Below are 16,542 nucleotides of genomic sequence, written 5' to 3'. Positions count from 1 at the left end.
TCCATTGCAATAGTCCAGCTGGGATGTAATGAAAGAATGGATGAGAGTTTCTGTAACAGAGTCCGATAATGAGGAACGGAGACAGGAAATGTTTTTGTGATGGTGGAAGGCTGATTTAGTGACGGATTTAATATGTGACTGGAATGAAAGGGAGAGGTCAAAAATGACGCCCAGGTTGCGGACGTCAGAGGCTGGGCAGATGGAACAGCCATCAATACTGATGAGGAGATCCCCAACCTTCCGGAGCAGTGGCTTGGGGGCCACAACCATGAGCTCTGTCTTGCTGCTGTTCAGCTTGAGGAGGTTGGTAGTCATCCAGGTTTTAATGTCCTGGAGGCAGTTGACCAGAGACTGTGGGGGGAGCTGAGAGGAAGGTGCGGTGCTGAGGTAGAGTTGTGTGTCATCGGCGTAGCAGTGGAAATTAAGTTCATGGCGGCGTATGATCTGGCCGAGGGGGAGCAGGTAGATGGTGAAGAGTGTGGGACCCAGCACGGAGCCTTGAGGGACACCATTGTTGACTGAGGCAGGGGGGGATGTGGAGCTGTGGAGGGTGACAAACTGGGTTCTGTTGGAGAGATATGTTTGAAACCAAGTCAGTGCAGAGCCAGAGATGCCCAGGATGGTGTGGGAAACAGAGTTGAAAGCAGCAAAGAGGTCCAGGAGGATGAGGATACTGATGTAACCAGAGTCTGCAGCGATGAGGAGGTTGTTGGTAATTTTGATTAGAGCGGTCTCAGTACTGGGGTTTGTTCTGTAGGCTGACTGAAGAGCTCATGGTTGGACAGATGCTGATGGATTTGGGCAGCCACTGCTCTTTCCAGGATCTTACTGAGGAAAGGAAGGTTGGAGATTGGCCGAAAGTTGTTGAGGTCATCAGGGTCCAGACCAGGCTTTTTTAATGGAGGCCATTTTGAGACTTGAGGGGACTGTGCCAGAAACCATGGATGGGTTGATAATGGTTTATGGTGGAGAAAAGTGTTCTGGGGTGGTCTTGCTGTGAGCAGATGAGGTTGGAGTAATACTGGGTTTTGGTTCCAGAGAGTTCCTCCTTGTAGGACCTCACATGCTCCTCGAAAGCCAGACGGTGGACAGTAAGGCCAGTTCGCTTGTGAAGCCGCTCCAATCGATGACCAGTGGTTTTCATGGCACGAAGGTCCAAGGAAAACCAAGGGGCAGGGTGAGTAAATGAGACAGACCGGAATTTAAGGGGGACCAGAGAGTTCAGGGAGCAGGATAAGGCATTATTGTGGCAGAGGACCAAGCCATCGGGCGAAGTGTCAGGCAGAAGCAGATGCAACAGATGACAGGGAGACGTTCCTCACAGAACAGCTGATCACCCACAGAGAGGAATTCCTCAATCGGGATAAAGCGTGAGTAGCACAGTCACAAAAACTGAAGCACAATACTAGGTGCTGCAGCAAAATTGACAGTGAAGTATAATAGAAACAAGCAAGTTGACCGGTAGAGAAGCGGCGACATGCACACCAGCGTCCTCTCATACAGGAAGCAGGGCTGACCTGGAAAAGAGCCAAAAATGAGCTTCCCCTCCTTGACTGACCAGCAGCCGCCACTGATTAAAACCAAATGATAATTAGCACCTGCAAGCCGCAAAGCCTTCCTATAGTTATTTATACTATTTTCCCAACGCGAGCAGGACTCATTTGTTTTAGTCGAGCACCATATTCTTTTGATTTTTGTTTGAGCTTGTGAGTTTGAACATTGTACCACGGAGCTGAACTATGTCGTCTGAGGGTGCAGTCACACTGGCCATCCAAAACGTGCCGTGCCTAAGCACGATTGCCCCTCTGCAGCACTGTTCCCCAGCTGGAGAGTACGGCCAGCGGTCACACTACCTCAATATGAACCAGACTTTAGCGGGTATCAAACACTCTCACGGCCCGCCTTCATTATCGTGAAGCATCTGTTTACATGAAGCGCGATCTCATCAGAGTCAGCACAATGAGACACAGAGAGCACTGCTACAACTTTAGAGACTTTTTTGGCTTATGGTAAGTTGTTTTTGCCTGACACAGCCCTCTAACACCCCCGCTTTGTTTAAAATGATTGTCGAGAGATGCGCTCGCGGTGATTATACGTAATGGATCGCACGCGCTGTCCGCGTGCTTGTGCTCGTGCATGAAGTAAACCGTGCCAAAGCCCACTTGTTCGAAGCGTGCCGAAGCACAGAAGGGAGTCGTGCTTGAGCACGGCACAGTTGCGGTCACACTGGCCATTCCAAACGTGCTTTACAACTGAAGCGTGCTTGGGCACGGCACGATTGGCCAGTGTGACCACATCCTGAGAGTCCTCTGTCTAAGCGGAGCAATTGAATCAAGGATGGCTTGAAGAGAACCTGTATCCGCAACAATTTGATCAAGCTGAGAGGGAGCATTAGAGCTCTCTGCAAAGGTAGAGCAAGAGTCAAGGCAGTAGGAATAGCTTCCTTGAATGGCTACAGCTCTGTCAGACAAGTTCCTGGACAAGATGCCTTTATTTGCAGATAAGAAATCCGACAGCAAGAATTCAAAAGTAATGAAGAAATGATCCGACAGAAGAGGATTCTGTGGTAAGACTGCCAAGTTGACAGGTTCCACGCCATGAGCATGAAAAACAACCAAGGTGTGGTTAAAGCAATGAGGAGGATGGTTCACAGACTGTGTGAAACCAAAAGAATCCAGTAATGACATGAAGGCAATACAAAGACTATCATCAACGAGGTCCACATGAATATTAAAGTCACCAACGATGATGATTTTATTCAAAAGAAGAACGATGTTGGAAAGAAACTCTGAAAAATCAGTGAGAAATTGAGAGTACGCGCCAGGAGGCCGCAAGACGATAACAAACAAAATCAGTCACTCAGTTTTTACAGCTGGATGAAACTAAAAAAAAGACTTTCAAAAGAGCTAAAGCCTATTAATAAATAATGGTAACACGCTTTATTTAAAAATGCTTTCAAAACACAAAAGGACACTGTACAGATAACTAAAGGTCCCATATTCTGCTCCTTGTCTTTAGTTAAATATGGATCATTGATGTCTTCATGAAATGTTAGTAACATGTTTTGGTCCAAAAAGCCAATAAATCAAGCACAGCAGCATTGTTTCCAGGCTCTCATAGCCCCTCTGTTCAGAACACTCTGATTTAGTGGCGTGGCCGTCATGTGTAAATGAGCCACCACTGTAGGAATTGACAGGGTTGAATTAGGGCTGCAAACACTATGGAAAGATTCCGGCCAGAGAATCCTTTTATCAGCTTTATTTATCCAAGAGCAGGTAAAGACGAAGGTACATACTTGGGGGTATGCGTGGTGTGTATTTGTGTGTGTGTGGTCTAAACAGAAAACAGAGGAAGAAATTACAAATAAGTCTGTAAATAATGTCATTATTGTATCTCTAAACAACTTACATTTGTAAATTGTGCACTTAACATAGTAAACAATAAATGTTCAACATACATGCACAATTAGAAGAAACAGTAACAAGGAGCTTACTCGATGCCCATAAAATGCACACAAACAAAGAATCAGATTGCTTTGTCTGCTCTAATCGTCCTCTTGAGCGTGAGCAAAAAAAAGCTACCAGTATGTGCTGTACACACGCAGTTCACATGATGGGGCATTCATCATGTAAATTCCAGCGCTCTGCGAATAGACTTTCGGACAACCGCTGATACTGCCCCGCTCTTTCACGTCACTGAGAGCGGCGGCACAAGCTCTGAGTGCACAATGTTTAAAATACAGCGAAGCTCGTTTATCATAACATTACAGGCTAACCGCAGCTACAGTTCTTCCCTTCTGCAAGATAGCACCCCTGTGTCTGGCTTGATGTCTGCCTCTCCTGGGTTTGTTTTTGTTTTACCTGTTTGTTGCTCGTTTTGCGGAGTGTGTCAATGCTGTGGGTGTACGATCGCCTGACTCTTCTTAACATCTGTGAGTCGCTGGAAAAGGTGCCGATCTGTGGCTTTGACGAGCACTCAAAGTCATCTCCGCCTTTCCTGGCGACTTTTCTATGGCATCCATCCCGCTGGTTGCCCCACAGAAGTCACCGTAGAAGACGTGGTAAGCGAGGGGGAGTCCTTGTTGGACTTAAGTCCCACCTGGCTTCTTCTCTTCATGGTCCCTGTCGCCCAGCTGGATCTTCCGTGGAATGCAGCGGCTACGATCTACGGCGCTCCACGGAGTACAGGTACTGCTGGCTGCGGCCTGCTATTCCGGTAACTGGGGATTCGCCTCTGCGTTGCCGGCTGATGCGGATCTCCCGGTGGGGCTGTGTGCCCGGTAATCTCCGCCCGCTCGGTTGCACCTCTCAGCTGAGGATCTAATCCTCTGAGACAGGCAGAGGGCACAGAGAGGTGGAGAGAGTAGGAAGATCTGAGGGAACGAGATGGGGTGGCAATGCGGATATCACCTCACTGTTGGTGTGGTGTTTTTTGGGTGATGTGCAGTGCCATTTCTCCTCCAAACATGGTATGTAGTATGACAGCCGAAAAGTTCAATTTTGGTCACATCTGACCAGACATCAATCCCCCAGTATTCTACAGGCTTGTCAAGATGCTGTTTAGCAAACTATAAATGAGCTTCAAAATGCCTTTTCTTGAGGAATGGAGTCTTGCGGGTTGAGCGTCCACAGAGGCCATGGCGGTGGGGTGCATGGCCTATTGTTTTCTCTGTAACAATTGTACCTGCTGCCTACAAGTCTTTCTGGGGCACTTTCGGGTGGTCCTTTGCTCGTTGAGTACTTTTCTGACTACCTTTCTGACTCTCTGGTCAGAAATCTTGCAAGGAGCTCCTGTGCGTAGCCTGTTGATGGTAAGGTAGTGCTTCTTCCACTTGCGAATAATGGTCCCAACGGTGCTGACTGGAATATTCAGGTGCTTTGATATAAGTCTGTGACCAGTTCCATTCTGATGCTGAGCAACAATCAGGTTGTGAATGTCTTCAGAGAGCTCTTTGCCTTTACCCATCATGAGGAATGTGGTATTTAACTGCTTGGTGAAAAAACAACCTTTTTTTATAGTACCATCAATTTGCTCTAGTCCAGCTGATGTTGGTTTGCACCAATTGGAAGTTCAAGTGATAATTACTAACAGATTTCAGGTGGTATGGTGCATTTCCTTGCCAAAGTATACAGCCTTTCCATGGTATGTTCAATACTTTTTTCCTTTGTTATCGTACTTAATTCCACAAAATCATTATTTATGGACCTGAACGTTGTGATTTCTTTTCAAGTGTGGATTATTTGAGTTAATACCAATGTCTGGTAAAAATTTCATTTAAATTGCAGCTTTGGAATTAAATGTTATGAGAAAAAAGTTGACGTGTTCAATACTTATTTTCCTCACTGTACATGACATATTGTTTTGGAGCTAGAAAAGTATAAACACTCAACAAAAATATAAACGCAACACTTTTGTTTTTGCCCCCATTTTTCATGAGATGGACTTAAAGATCTAAAATTGATTCCAGATACACAATATTATCATTTCTCTCAAACATTTTTCACAAATCTGTCTAAATGTGTGATAGTGAGCACTTCTGCTTTGCTGAGAAAATTCATCCCACCTCAAAGGTGTACCACATCAAGATGCTCATCAGACACCATGATTAGTGCACAGGTGTGCCTTAGACTGTCCACAATAAAAGGCCACCCTGAAATGTGCATTTTATTTATTTTTTTGCTTTATTGGGGGTCTGGGGACTCAGAACCAGTCAGTATCTGGTGTGACCACCATTTGCTTCATGCAGTGCAACACATCTTCTTCGCATAGAGTTTATCAGATTGTCAATTGTGGCCTATGGAATGTCGGTCCACTCCTCTTCAATGGCTGTGCGAAGTTGCTGGATATTAGTGGGAACTGGTACACACTGTCGTATACGCCAGTCAAGCACATCCCAAACATGCTCAATGGATTACATGTCCAGTGAGTATGCTGGCCATGCAAGAACTGGGACATTTTCAGTTTCCAAGAATTGCGTACAGATCCTTGCAACATGGGGCCGTGCATTATCTCGCTGAAACATGAGGTGATGTTCATGGATGTATGGCACAACAATGGACCTCAGGATCTCATCACAGTATCTCTGTGCATTCAAAATGCCATCAATAAAATGCAGCTGTGTTCTTCGTCCATAACAGGTGCCTGCCCATAACATAACCCCACCACCACCATGAGCCACTCAATCCACAACAATGACATCAGCAAAGCATTTACCCACACGACTCCACACACGCTGTCTGCCATCTGCCCTGAACAATGTAAAGCGAGATTCATCCGTGAAGAGAACGTCTCTCCAACGTGCCAGACGCTATTGAATGTGAGGATTTGCCCACTCAAGTCTGTTACTGCGTTGATCTGGAGTCAGGTTAAGGCCCCTATGAGGACGACGAGCAATTGTTTCAGCAGCTGTCCGAGTGGCTGGTCTCAGACGATCATGATGTCAGATCAGCATCTTGATGTGGCACACCTGTGAGGTGGGATGGATTATCTCGGCAAAGCAGAAGCACTCACTATCGCACATTTAGACAGATTTGTGAACAAATTTTGAAAGAAATGGTAGTATTGTTTATCTGGAATAATTTTTAGATCTTTGACTCCATCTCATGAAAAATGGGAGCAAAAACAAAAGTGTTGCGTTTACATTTTTGTTGAGTGTATATATAAAAGTGAGCGCATGAAGCGTGTGTGACTGTGCAAACAACCTAAAAATGTGTTTTCACACACAGTTTCAAACTTAACCCATTTTATTTTGATATTGTAGTTATAATCTTTGCCCTATTTCCAAATATCATGCATTTAGTTTTCCCAAGTTGAGTGTGATTATTTGTTGCCATCAAACCATTTTTTTGAGTGTCTACAGTTCACTCGCCACAGTATCCAGAAGCTGTTTCAGGTGTTTTTCACTACAAAAGATTGGTTTGTTATCAGCAAATAAAATACACTTGTGAGCTGGAAACCAAACATAAATCATTAATACACAAAATGAACAACAATTGTCCAAGTACTGAACTCTGGGGCACCCCACATGTGACTTTTGACAGAGTTGAGTTTTGGTTGTTAATGTGAACAAATTGTGTATTGTACACAACATTGAGGTGGCGCAGCTGGAGAATGCGCTTGGTTGGTAATCGGAAGGTTGCAGGTTCAAGCCCAGCTCTGGGCGACACATGGCGATGTGTCCTTGGGCAAGACACTTAACCCCTAGTTGCTCCCACTGCTGCGTCAGTGGTGTGTGAATGGGTATGAAAGGGCGTGACTGTGTTAGATGTACTGATGGATAGCTGTCATAGTAAAAATTGGATCCATCATCCAGCAAATGGGTGTGGATGGGTAAGTGTGACCTGTGGTGTACAGCAGCTTTGAGTGGTCCATGACTAGAAAAGCGCTATATAAGCTCAAGTCCATATAAGCTCAAGTCCATTTACACTGTACTGTGTATTCATGTCTTTCAGTACCATTTGTAATTTGTTCTATGAAATCTGTGAGTGCATGTAAGGGGGTTCTGTTGTTCCTGTATCCATATTATTGTTCACAAAGTATGTTATCGTTATTTTTTTTTTCTAGAATTTCTGTCAATTGTGATAACAGAGAAATGGGTCTGTAATTAGAGAACAAGTGTTTACCACTGGACTTGTAAATTGGATTGACCTCAGCAATTTTCATGCCTTTAGGGAATTTCCCAGCCATTAGAGACTGATTTAAAATAGAGGTTAACACTGTAACAACATAAAAAAAAAAAAATTAAATCAAAGATATGTCAAAATCGTTCCAGTCTGTGGATCTTTAAGGGTTGATTTTATGCACGATATCAGTTATTTCTTTCTTCATGGTTAGTTTTATGAAATTGTTCGAGAGTTCACATCAGTAATACTAGTATTGACTGTATTACCAGGGTGGCTAAATGAATTGGCAAAATTTTTCCCCACACCAACAAAATATTCATTGAAGTGATTTGCAATGTGTTCATTACTTTTTATCATTACATCTGTCAGGGTTGGTTTAACCAGCTGGTTTACTTGGACCCAAAAGGAGAGGTGGACGCAGAAGCAGCTTAAGGGTTTTTATTGTGAGTTGTGTTTAAGATGAACAGGTGATGTGAGGGAGAGAGTGGCTGTCACGTGAACAGCTGCAGGAGTGTTCTTGAAGAGGCACTGGAAAACACACACAGGTAAGTACTGGAGAAAACTCCAAGCAAACATGCACACGATGACTAGAGCGATAATAGTCGGCCTAATAACCACTGTGAGAGCTGGAATCTACTGGCCCCTATCCTCCCTTCTAGCAGAGCTTAAGAGAGTGATTAGCTGCTGATGACAGATTTTTTTTATTGGTCCTCATTATGATTGTTAAACTTATTTTAGTATTTCATATACCTGTTTTCAGTGTCTTTAGTTCTATACTTCAAAAAGTCTTTATACAATCAATCAATCAATCAATCTTTATTTATATAGCGCCAAATCATAACAAATGTTATTTCAAGACACTTTACAAAAACATTTACAGGTCTAGACCCGTAAATGTTAATAAAATTTTATTAGCAGAAACCCAACATCAAGACAAGATAAGGAGTCTTATCTTATCTTAATCCACCATGAGTACAGGACTTTGCAGCATTTAGCAAGTTACAATGGCAAGGAAAAACTTCCCTTTAACGGGCAGAAACCTCGGACAGAACCAGACTCATGTTAGACAGACATCTGTCTCGACTGTGTTGGGGTTAGAGAGAGACAGATAGAGGAGAGAGAGTGGGAGAGAGGGGGGGGGGGGGGGGGAGGAGCGGGGGGGGGGGGGGGTAGGGATACACACACACGCACACAGACACACACACAGACACACATACACACACACACACACACACAGAAAGGGAGAGAGAGAGAAACAGACGCAGTCTGAAGTTTGGCGCTGTGGCGACAGTTAAGGTGAAACCAGCAGGCCAAATCCAAAGCTGTAGTAGCTGGTGTCGGACAGGAGCACAGCAGCAGGCCGTCTTCTTCACCGATCCCCAGGAACCTACAAGACAAACTCAGACCCTCCCAGAGAGGTGTATGGTCAGTAACTATAACAGGACAGTAAGACTAGAAGTTAGACTGACAGAAAAAGAGGGAAACAGGAGCCCTGTGTGTCAGTTCCCCCCAGCAGTCTAAACCTATAGCAGCATAACTAAGAGCTGGTTCAGATCTGATCCAGCTCTAACTGTAAGCTTTATCAAAAAGGAAAGTTTTAAGTCTACTCTTAAAGGTTGAGACCGTGTCTGCTCCCCGGACCTCAACCGGTAAGTTATTCCAAAGAAGAGGAGCCTGATAACTAAAGGCTCGACCTCCCATACTACTTTTAGAGACCCTAGGTACAACGAGCAGACCAGCATGTTGAGAACGCAAAGACCTAGACGGATTATACGGAACAATTAAGTCTTTAAGATACGATGGCCCGATGCCATTAAGCGCTTTGTAAGTCAAAAGAAGAATTTTAAACTCTATCCTAGATTTTATAGATAACCAGTGTAGAGACGCTAACACTGGAGAGATGTGCTCTCTCCTCCCAGTCCAAGTCAGTACCCGAGCGGCAGCATTCTGAACCAGCTGAAGAGTCCTAATAGACTTATTAGGACAGCCGGATAAAAGAGAGTTACAGTAGTCCAGCCTAGAAGAAACGAAAGCATGGACCAGTTTCTCAGCGTTGCTCCGAGACAAGATGTGTCTAATTCTCTTGATATTGCGAAGATGAAAAAATGCCGTCCTTGAGACCTGTTGGATGTGAGAGTTAAAGGACAGGTCCTGATCCAAAAGAACTCCCAGGTTCCTGACAGTGGTGCTGGAAGCCAAGCTGATGTCGTCAGAGGCGGCGATGTTGTTGAAGAAAGCTTCTCTGAGATGTTTAGGTCCAAGAACAATGACTTCAGTCTTCTCTGAGTTCAGCAGTAAGAAGTTTCTGCTCATCCAGGACCTTACGTCTTTGAGGCATGCTTCAAGTTTAGATAAGCGGTTGGTTTCTTCAGGCTTCATTGACAAGTAAAGCTGAGTGTCATCTGCATAGCAGTGAAAGTTTATGGAGTGTTTCCTCAATATAGTGCCGAGAGGAAGCATATACAAGATGAAAAGAATCGGTCCGAGCACTGAACCTTGAGGAACTCCATATTGCACCCTGGTGTGAGAAGAAGAGACGTTGTTCACATGAACAAACTGATGTCGATCCGAAAGATACGATCGAAGCCAGGCTAAAGCGGTTCCTGAGATACCAAGAAGACTCTCTAATCTCCTCAGAAGAATGCAATGATCAATAGTGTCGAAAGCGGCACTAAGATCAAGCAAGACAAGCACAGAAAGAAGACCACTGTCCGAAGCCAAAAGTAGATCGTTGGTTACTTTCAGCAGCGCAGTCTCAGTGCTGTGGTGAGCTCTGAACCCAGACTGAAAGACCTCAAAAAGACTGTTGCTATGAAGAAAATCACAGAGCTGACTCGCAACAACTTTCTCCAAGATCTTAGAAACGAAAGAGAGGTTAGATATCGGTCTGTAGTTGACAAAAGAGCCTGAATCAAGTGTAGGCTTTTTAAGAAGAGGCTTAATAACAGCAACTTTAAAAAGTTGGGGCACGTAGCCCGACAGTAAAGACGCATTAATCATCCTTAGCAAAGAAGATCCGACCAAGGGAAAGACTTCCTTTAACAGCCAAGCTGGGATGGGATCCAGAAGACAAGTTGATGGTTTGGCTGAAGTGACAGTTGAATCCAGCTCTGACAGGTCCACAGGCGAGAAGCAGTCCAGGAGTATATTAGCTCTAAGCGACGTTTCCGCAAATTCGCCATCGATCGAAGGTTCTATCACGGTTGCATGTAACACGCTACTAATTTTATCTCTAATTTTTAATATCTTATTGTTAAAAAAGCTCATAAAGCCCTCACTGCTAAGCGATAGAGGAACGCATGGTTCAGTAGAGCTATGACTGTTTGTCAGCCTGGCTACAGTGCTGAAAAGGAATCTAGGATTGTTTTTATTCTCTTCTATAAGAGTCGAGTAGTAAGTTGCACGCGCAAGTCGCAAAGCCTTTCTATATTCATTTAGACTATTTTTCCAACGCGAGCAGGATTCGGTTGTTTTAGTCGAACGCCATATTCTTTCTAATTTCCTCGATTGTTGTTTGAGCTCACGAGTTTGAGCGTTGTACCACGGAGCGGAACGATGTCGTCTGAGAGTCCTCTGTCTGAGCGGAGCAATTGAATCGAGGACGGCTTGAAGAGAACCCGTGGTATCCGCAACAAGTTGATCAAGCTGAGAGGGAGCACAAGAGCTCTCTGCAAAAGTAGAGCAAGAATCCAAGGCAGCAGGAATAGCTTCCTTGAAAATGTCTACAGCTCTGTCAGACAAGTTCCTGGACAAGATGATTTTGTTCGCAGGTGAGAAATCCGACAGCAAGAATTCAAAAGTAATGAAGAAATGATCCGACAGAAGAGGATTCTGCGGCAAGACAGCCAAGTTGACAGGTTCCACGCCATAAGCAAGAACAAGATCCAAGGTGTGGTTAAAGCGATGAGTAGGATGGTTCACAGACTGTGTGAAACCAAAAGAATCCAGTAAAGACATGAAGGCAATACAAAGACTATTGTCAACGACGTCCACCTGAATATTAAAGTCACCGACAATGATAATTTTATCCGACAGAAGAACGATATTAGAAAGAAACTCTGAAAAGTCGGAGAGAAATTGAGAGTACGCGCCAGGAGGCCGGTAGACGATAACAAACAAAAACGGTTGCGCGGTTTTTACAGCTGGATGCAAGAAACTGAGAAAAAGACTTTCAAAAGAGCTAAAGCCTAGTTTAGGTCTAGTGCTAATATTAAAGCTAGAGTTAAAGATAGCTGCCACTCCCCCCCCACGGCCTGTGTCTCGAGGGTTATGAGTATTAAGGTGACTGGGAGGAGTGGACTCGTTTAAACTAACATATTCACCCTCACACAGCCAGGTTTCAGTCAGAGCAAGTAAATCAATGTGATAATCTGATATAAGTTCATTAACTAGCACAGCTTTAGATGATAAAGATCTAATATTTAACAAACCACATTTGACTTTAACGTCATGTGGTTCATCCGCACCGGAAGTTTTAATTTTTATAAGATTATCATAATTCACTCCTTTATTATTATTATTATTATTATTATTATTATTTTTATTATTATTATTATTAAAGTAGTAGTTGTTGTTGTTATAATAATTATTGTTGTTATTGGTATTTTTATTGTTATAGAAAAAGGGTCTCGGTCGGGGAAACGACACAGTCTCTATGTTACAACAGGAGTGGCTGGGAAACTGCACTAAGGGAAACGCAGAGGAGCGTGTAGGACTGCTGCTCTGCTGCCTGGTCTCCACTCTGAGTTGTCAGATGGGTAAACTAATAAAATCAGCCAGATTTCTAGTTAAACGAGCTGCGCCATCCAGAGTGGGATGAACGCCATCTCGGCTAATTAGACCAGGCTTGCCCCAGAAGGATCGCCAGTTGTCAATAAAACCCACGCCATTATCTGGACACCAGTTCGACAGCCAGCGGTTGAATGAGGAGATGCGGCTAAACATCTCATCATTTGCCCTATTTGGCAGGGGGCCAGAGAAAATTACCGAGTCCGACATAGTTTTGGCCAAAGCACACACCGACTCCACATTAATCTTTGTGACTTCCGACTGGCGACGTCGGGAGTCATTAACGCCGACATGTATAACTATCTTACGAAATCTACGTTTATCCTTTGCCAGCAGTTTTAAGTTGCCTTCAATGTCGCCCGCTCTGGCTCCCGGGAGGCACTGAACTATGGTGTCTGGCGTCGCTAATTTCACATTCCGTACTACCGAGTCACCAATCACCAGAGTGTTGAGTTTCCTAGCAGGTGTGTTGCTAAGAGGGGCATATTTATTGGAAATGTGAACGTTACGGCTGTCCGGCGTGCGATTTTTATGCTTGCGGCTATGTTTCCCTCTCACGGTCACCCAGCCACTACATCCCGGCTGCTCGGGATCTGCCGGGGGGGAGGCTAAGCTAAGACGGCCCGCACCGGCTACAGGGGGCTGGCTAGCATTAGCTAAATGTGGCCTAGCTTCGGTGCGGGGCCGCGTCTCCAGTTCAGAAACCCTCGCCTCCAGAGCTACAAATAAGCTACATTTAATACAAATATCATTATCCGTAAAGGAGGAAGAGGAATAACTAAACATCTGACACATCGGGCAGAAACGAGCTGCAGAAGGAGAGTCAGAGTGAGAGCTGGAGCTGGAGTGGAGAGACATCGCTAGTGCTGGGGAGCTAAAAGGCTAACAGGAAAACCAGTCGTCAGAAACACCGAAAAAGTATACACCCTTGTGGGAAAAAAGGCAGAGTGCTTGGTGTAAACTACTATAGATCGATAAGATGGCAAGATTGAAAAGAGTGAAAGTCCGTAACAGGTAAAACAACAGATAGATTGAGAGCGAACGACACGACCGTGCTGTACACAGAGTAAAGGAAAAACCGGAAATGATACCACAGACTCACGTGACTGCAGAGATACAACACTTTTGTCATTTTACAGGCATTTTGTAATCCATAACACAGGCTTGATATTTATTCATTCATTTTCTGAACCACGTGTCCTGTTCAGGGTTGCAGGTGGCTGGAGCCTATCCCAGCCATTGGGCGAGAGGTGGGGTACACCCTGGACTGGTCGCCAGCCAATCACAGGGCTGACACACAGAGACAGACAGACAACCATTCACCCACACACACTCACACCAAGGGACAATTTAAAGTGCTCAATTCAATCAATCAATCAATCAAACTTTATTTATAGAGCACTTTTCATGCCTAACGGCAACACAAAGTGCTGGAAAAATCAAAACAAAACACAACAAAGCAAAAAGAAAAAAAAAAAAAAAAATCGGTGTACAACCCTCCACCTCTAACCCACCAACCCTAGTGCACAAGGTGAACACAGTTGATTAAAATCCCTGCAGATGACCTGAGGAACTGTTGAAATGCTATCTGGAGACCTTCATGAGGAAACACTGAAGGTAAAGTAAAATCTTAAACTCACAGTAAGAAAATAAAACAACCAAGCTAAATGAAATAAATAAGATAAAAAAGTATAAGATTAAAGGAGTAAAAAAGAAACGATGTAGAACTAAAACTTTAAGGAACAAAAATCCAAAAGCCGAAAGTGACAGTGCAGTAAATAAGAAGATAAATAGTTAGGTTAAGACACATAAAAAAAAAAGATAAATATATATTGAACTAAAAGTTAGGACTTTAAAAAGAGGAAGATCCAAACATAATTAGATAAATAGATTAAAGAAAAAAAAACTCAGTTAAAGGCCAGACTAAAAAGGTAAGTTTTAAGTTTGCTTTTAAAAACGTTAAACCTGATGAGCGTGTTTTTGGACTGTGGGAGGAAGCCGGAGTACCCGGAGAGAACCCAGGCATGCATGGGGGGAACATGCAAACTCCACACAGAAAGGCCCACCACCCAAGCTAGGAATCCAACTAGTGACCTTCTTGCTGTGAGGCAGCAGCATTAACCGTTGCGCCACCACTTGGACCAGCAGTTTAGGTAGCCATGTCTGCTGTTTTGCCACTTTTGCTGTCTCTTCCAACATGAAGTTTAGAGACTACTTAATCTCCTCCATGTACTCTACTTGAGGCTTCTTGGGTGGCATTTGGGCAAAAAATCAGAGTATGTTTTTCCTTTGATTCAAAAGTTACAGAAAAAACCTGTGGCTTCGGATGGAAAACACTGACTCATGAGACGCTGAGTGGAGTGCTGACTCATGACTCGGAGTACTGAGTGACGCTTGAGTCCAGTGCAGAGTGACACTCTCCTTTAACAGTCTCTGCCTGAACAGGACCTCAATTTACACAGAAACGCTGAGGGACTGAAAACGATGTAGTAAGCATGCCAGGCCAGCAGTCTGCGCTATAACTGTCTTGTCCAGAAGCGGCTGCTTTTGGGAGATCTCCACTGAAGTAGAGTTGGGCCGATAATCTGGTGTATTGGTGAATGCTAAGAGCAGAGGTGGAGAAACAGATGCTCATTTTGTATGAAGCAGTGTTTCTCCATTCTGGTCCTGGGGCCCCCCTGCCCTGCATGTTTTAGATGTTACCCGAATCCAACACACCTGATTCAAATGATCAGCTCGTCATCAAGCTCTGCTCGAGCCATTCATTTGAATCAGGTGTGCTGGAGGAGGGTAACATCTAAAACATGCAGAGCAGGGGGGCCCCAGGACCGGAATTGAGAAACACTGGTATAAAGACAGTCAGCAGGTTCAGCAGATTGAGCAGCACAATCTCAACATGACAGACCTCCATGATCATAACAAAGGTACTGTTGGATGGCCTTTTGGACTTTTGGATGCAAGAAGTGTAACAGACAGCGTTCCCACTGAAATTGCCGGCTTACTTTTTACACAGCAACAGTGCTGGCAGTGTTTCAGAAAAATTCCACTCTCGAGGCTGTTTTGAAAATTTTGTTTTTAGTCAGCTGAAGCGCTGTTTCCATGTAAACAAGGGACTGAAAAGCAACAAAACCTCACTCCTGTTACTTTCAGTAGATATAGTCCGGTTCCTGGTCTCAGTCCTGTAACTTTCAGTCCTGTCCCTGGTCCTGTCATGTTACATATAGTCCTGTCCCTGGTCTCAGTCCTGTTACATATAGTCCTGTTCCTGGTCCTCAGTCCTGTTATATCAGGCTTAAGGACGAGGAACAGGAATGAAAGTAGCAGGACCGAGTTTTTAGCATAGAGTTAGCAAATCCATGGGATATAGCCACATGACTTGAGGGGAGATAAGGGCTACTAAGCCATTTTTTACTCATGCTGTCCTCTGGACCAGGTAAAGTGATAAAGTTTAAGAAAGGGTGTACCTGTGTTTCAGGATTGTTCCTGTCAGTTTCAGTGAGAGCCTCGTTCGATACCCACTCTCTGCAAAGAGTTGCTCTCATTTGCCTGAGAATTGTTACTTGACTCTGGGTTGTATTTGTATTCCCTAGCCTGCTGTTTCTTTTTTTCTTTTTTTTCTTTTTTTTTGAGTATTTATTTATTTATCTATTCTTTTTTTGAGTGAGTGATTGGTTGATTGATTTAGATCTTGCTCCAGCACCTATGTGGCAATAAATATTAATTTGTTTAATAATAAAATTCCCACATTTTTTAAATTTAACACATTTATTTCTCAAGAAAATGCTAAAATGGTGTGTTAACGTCCAGCATGTCAAGTCTCCTACTTTTCCACTCACCCACAGTCACAAGGGTGTGTTTAGGTGCCTAAACATGGTACTGTTAACTTGAAACGCCAGACAGACTGTTTCATATATCCGCCATGGAAATATCTCACTAGTCCACCTGGGTAGCAGCTCTTCAGGATTTGTTTTCAGAGACAGCTGGTGATTGGACAACCGTTCTGATTGACACATTCACCACAGGCAACTCCACATCAAGCCATAGTATGAAGTAGCTTATGTGCGCCGCTGCTGAGAAACAACAGATGAACTAGTGTTAAGATCGGCCCTAAAAAATCCAGCCCGACTCGCCC

General features: G+C 44.1%; 2 protein-coding genes across 2 annotated transcripts; both read right to left on the bottom strand.

The window, feature by feature from the left end:
- Positions 1–8,790: 8,790 nt before the first annotated feature.
- LOC141786307 (uncharacterized) lies at positions 8,791–11,713 on the bottom strand. Its single transcript, XM_074665040.1, has one exon. It carries the CDS (start codon positions 11,577–11,579, stop codon positions 9,189–9,191), a length of 2,391 nt encoding a protein of 796 aa, XP_074521141.1. The 5' UTR covers positions 11,580–11,713; the 3' UTR covers positions 8,791–9,188.
- A 528-nt stretch (positions 11,714–12,241) lies between these two features.
- On the bottom strand, positions 12,242–13,488 carry LOC141786308 (uncharacterized). The gene has a single exon (XM_074665041.1). It carries the CDS (start codon positions 13,266–13,268, stop codon positions 12,372–12,374), a length of 897 nt encoding a protein of 298 aa, XP_074521142.1. The 5' UTR covers positions 13,269–13,488; the 3' UTR covers positions 12,242–12,371.
- Positions 13,489–16,542: the final 3,054 nt, after the last annotated feature.

Source organism: Halichoeres trimaculatus, unplaced genomic scaffold, assembly GCF_033239565.1.
Source record: "Halichoeres trimaculatus isolate MK-OKI-2021-1 unplaced genomic scaffold, fHalTri1.1 fHalTri1_scaffold_25, whole genome shotgun sequence".
In the NCBI taxonomy this organism is placed as follows: Eukaryota; Metazoa; Chordata; class Actinopteri; order Labriformes; family Labridae; genus Halichoeres; species Halichoeres trimaculatus.
The sequence above is the reverse complement of the archived record's forward strand: the minus strand, read 5'-3'. Positions and strand labels throughout refer to the sequence as shown.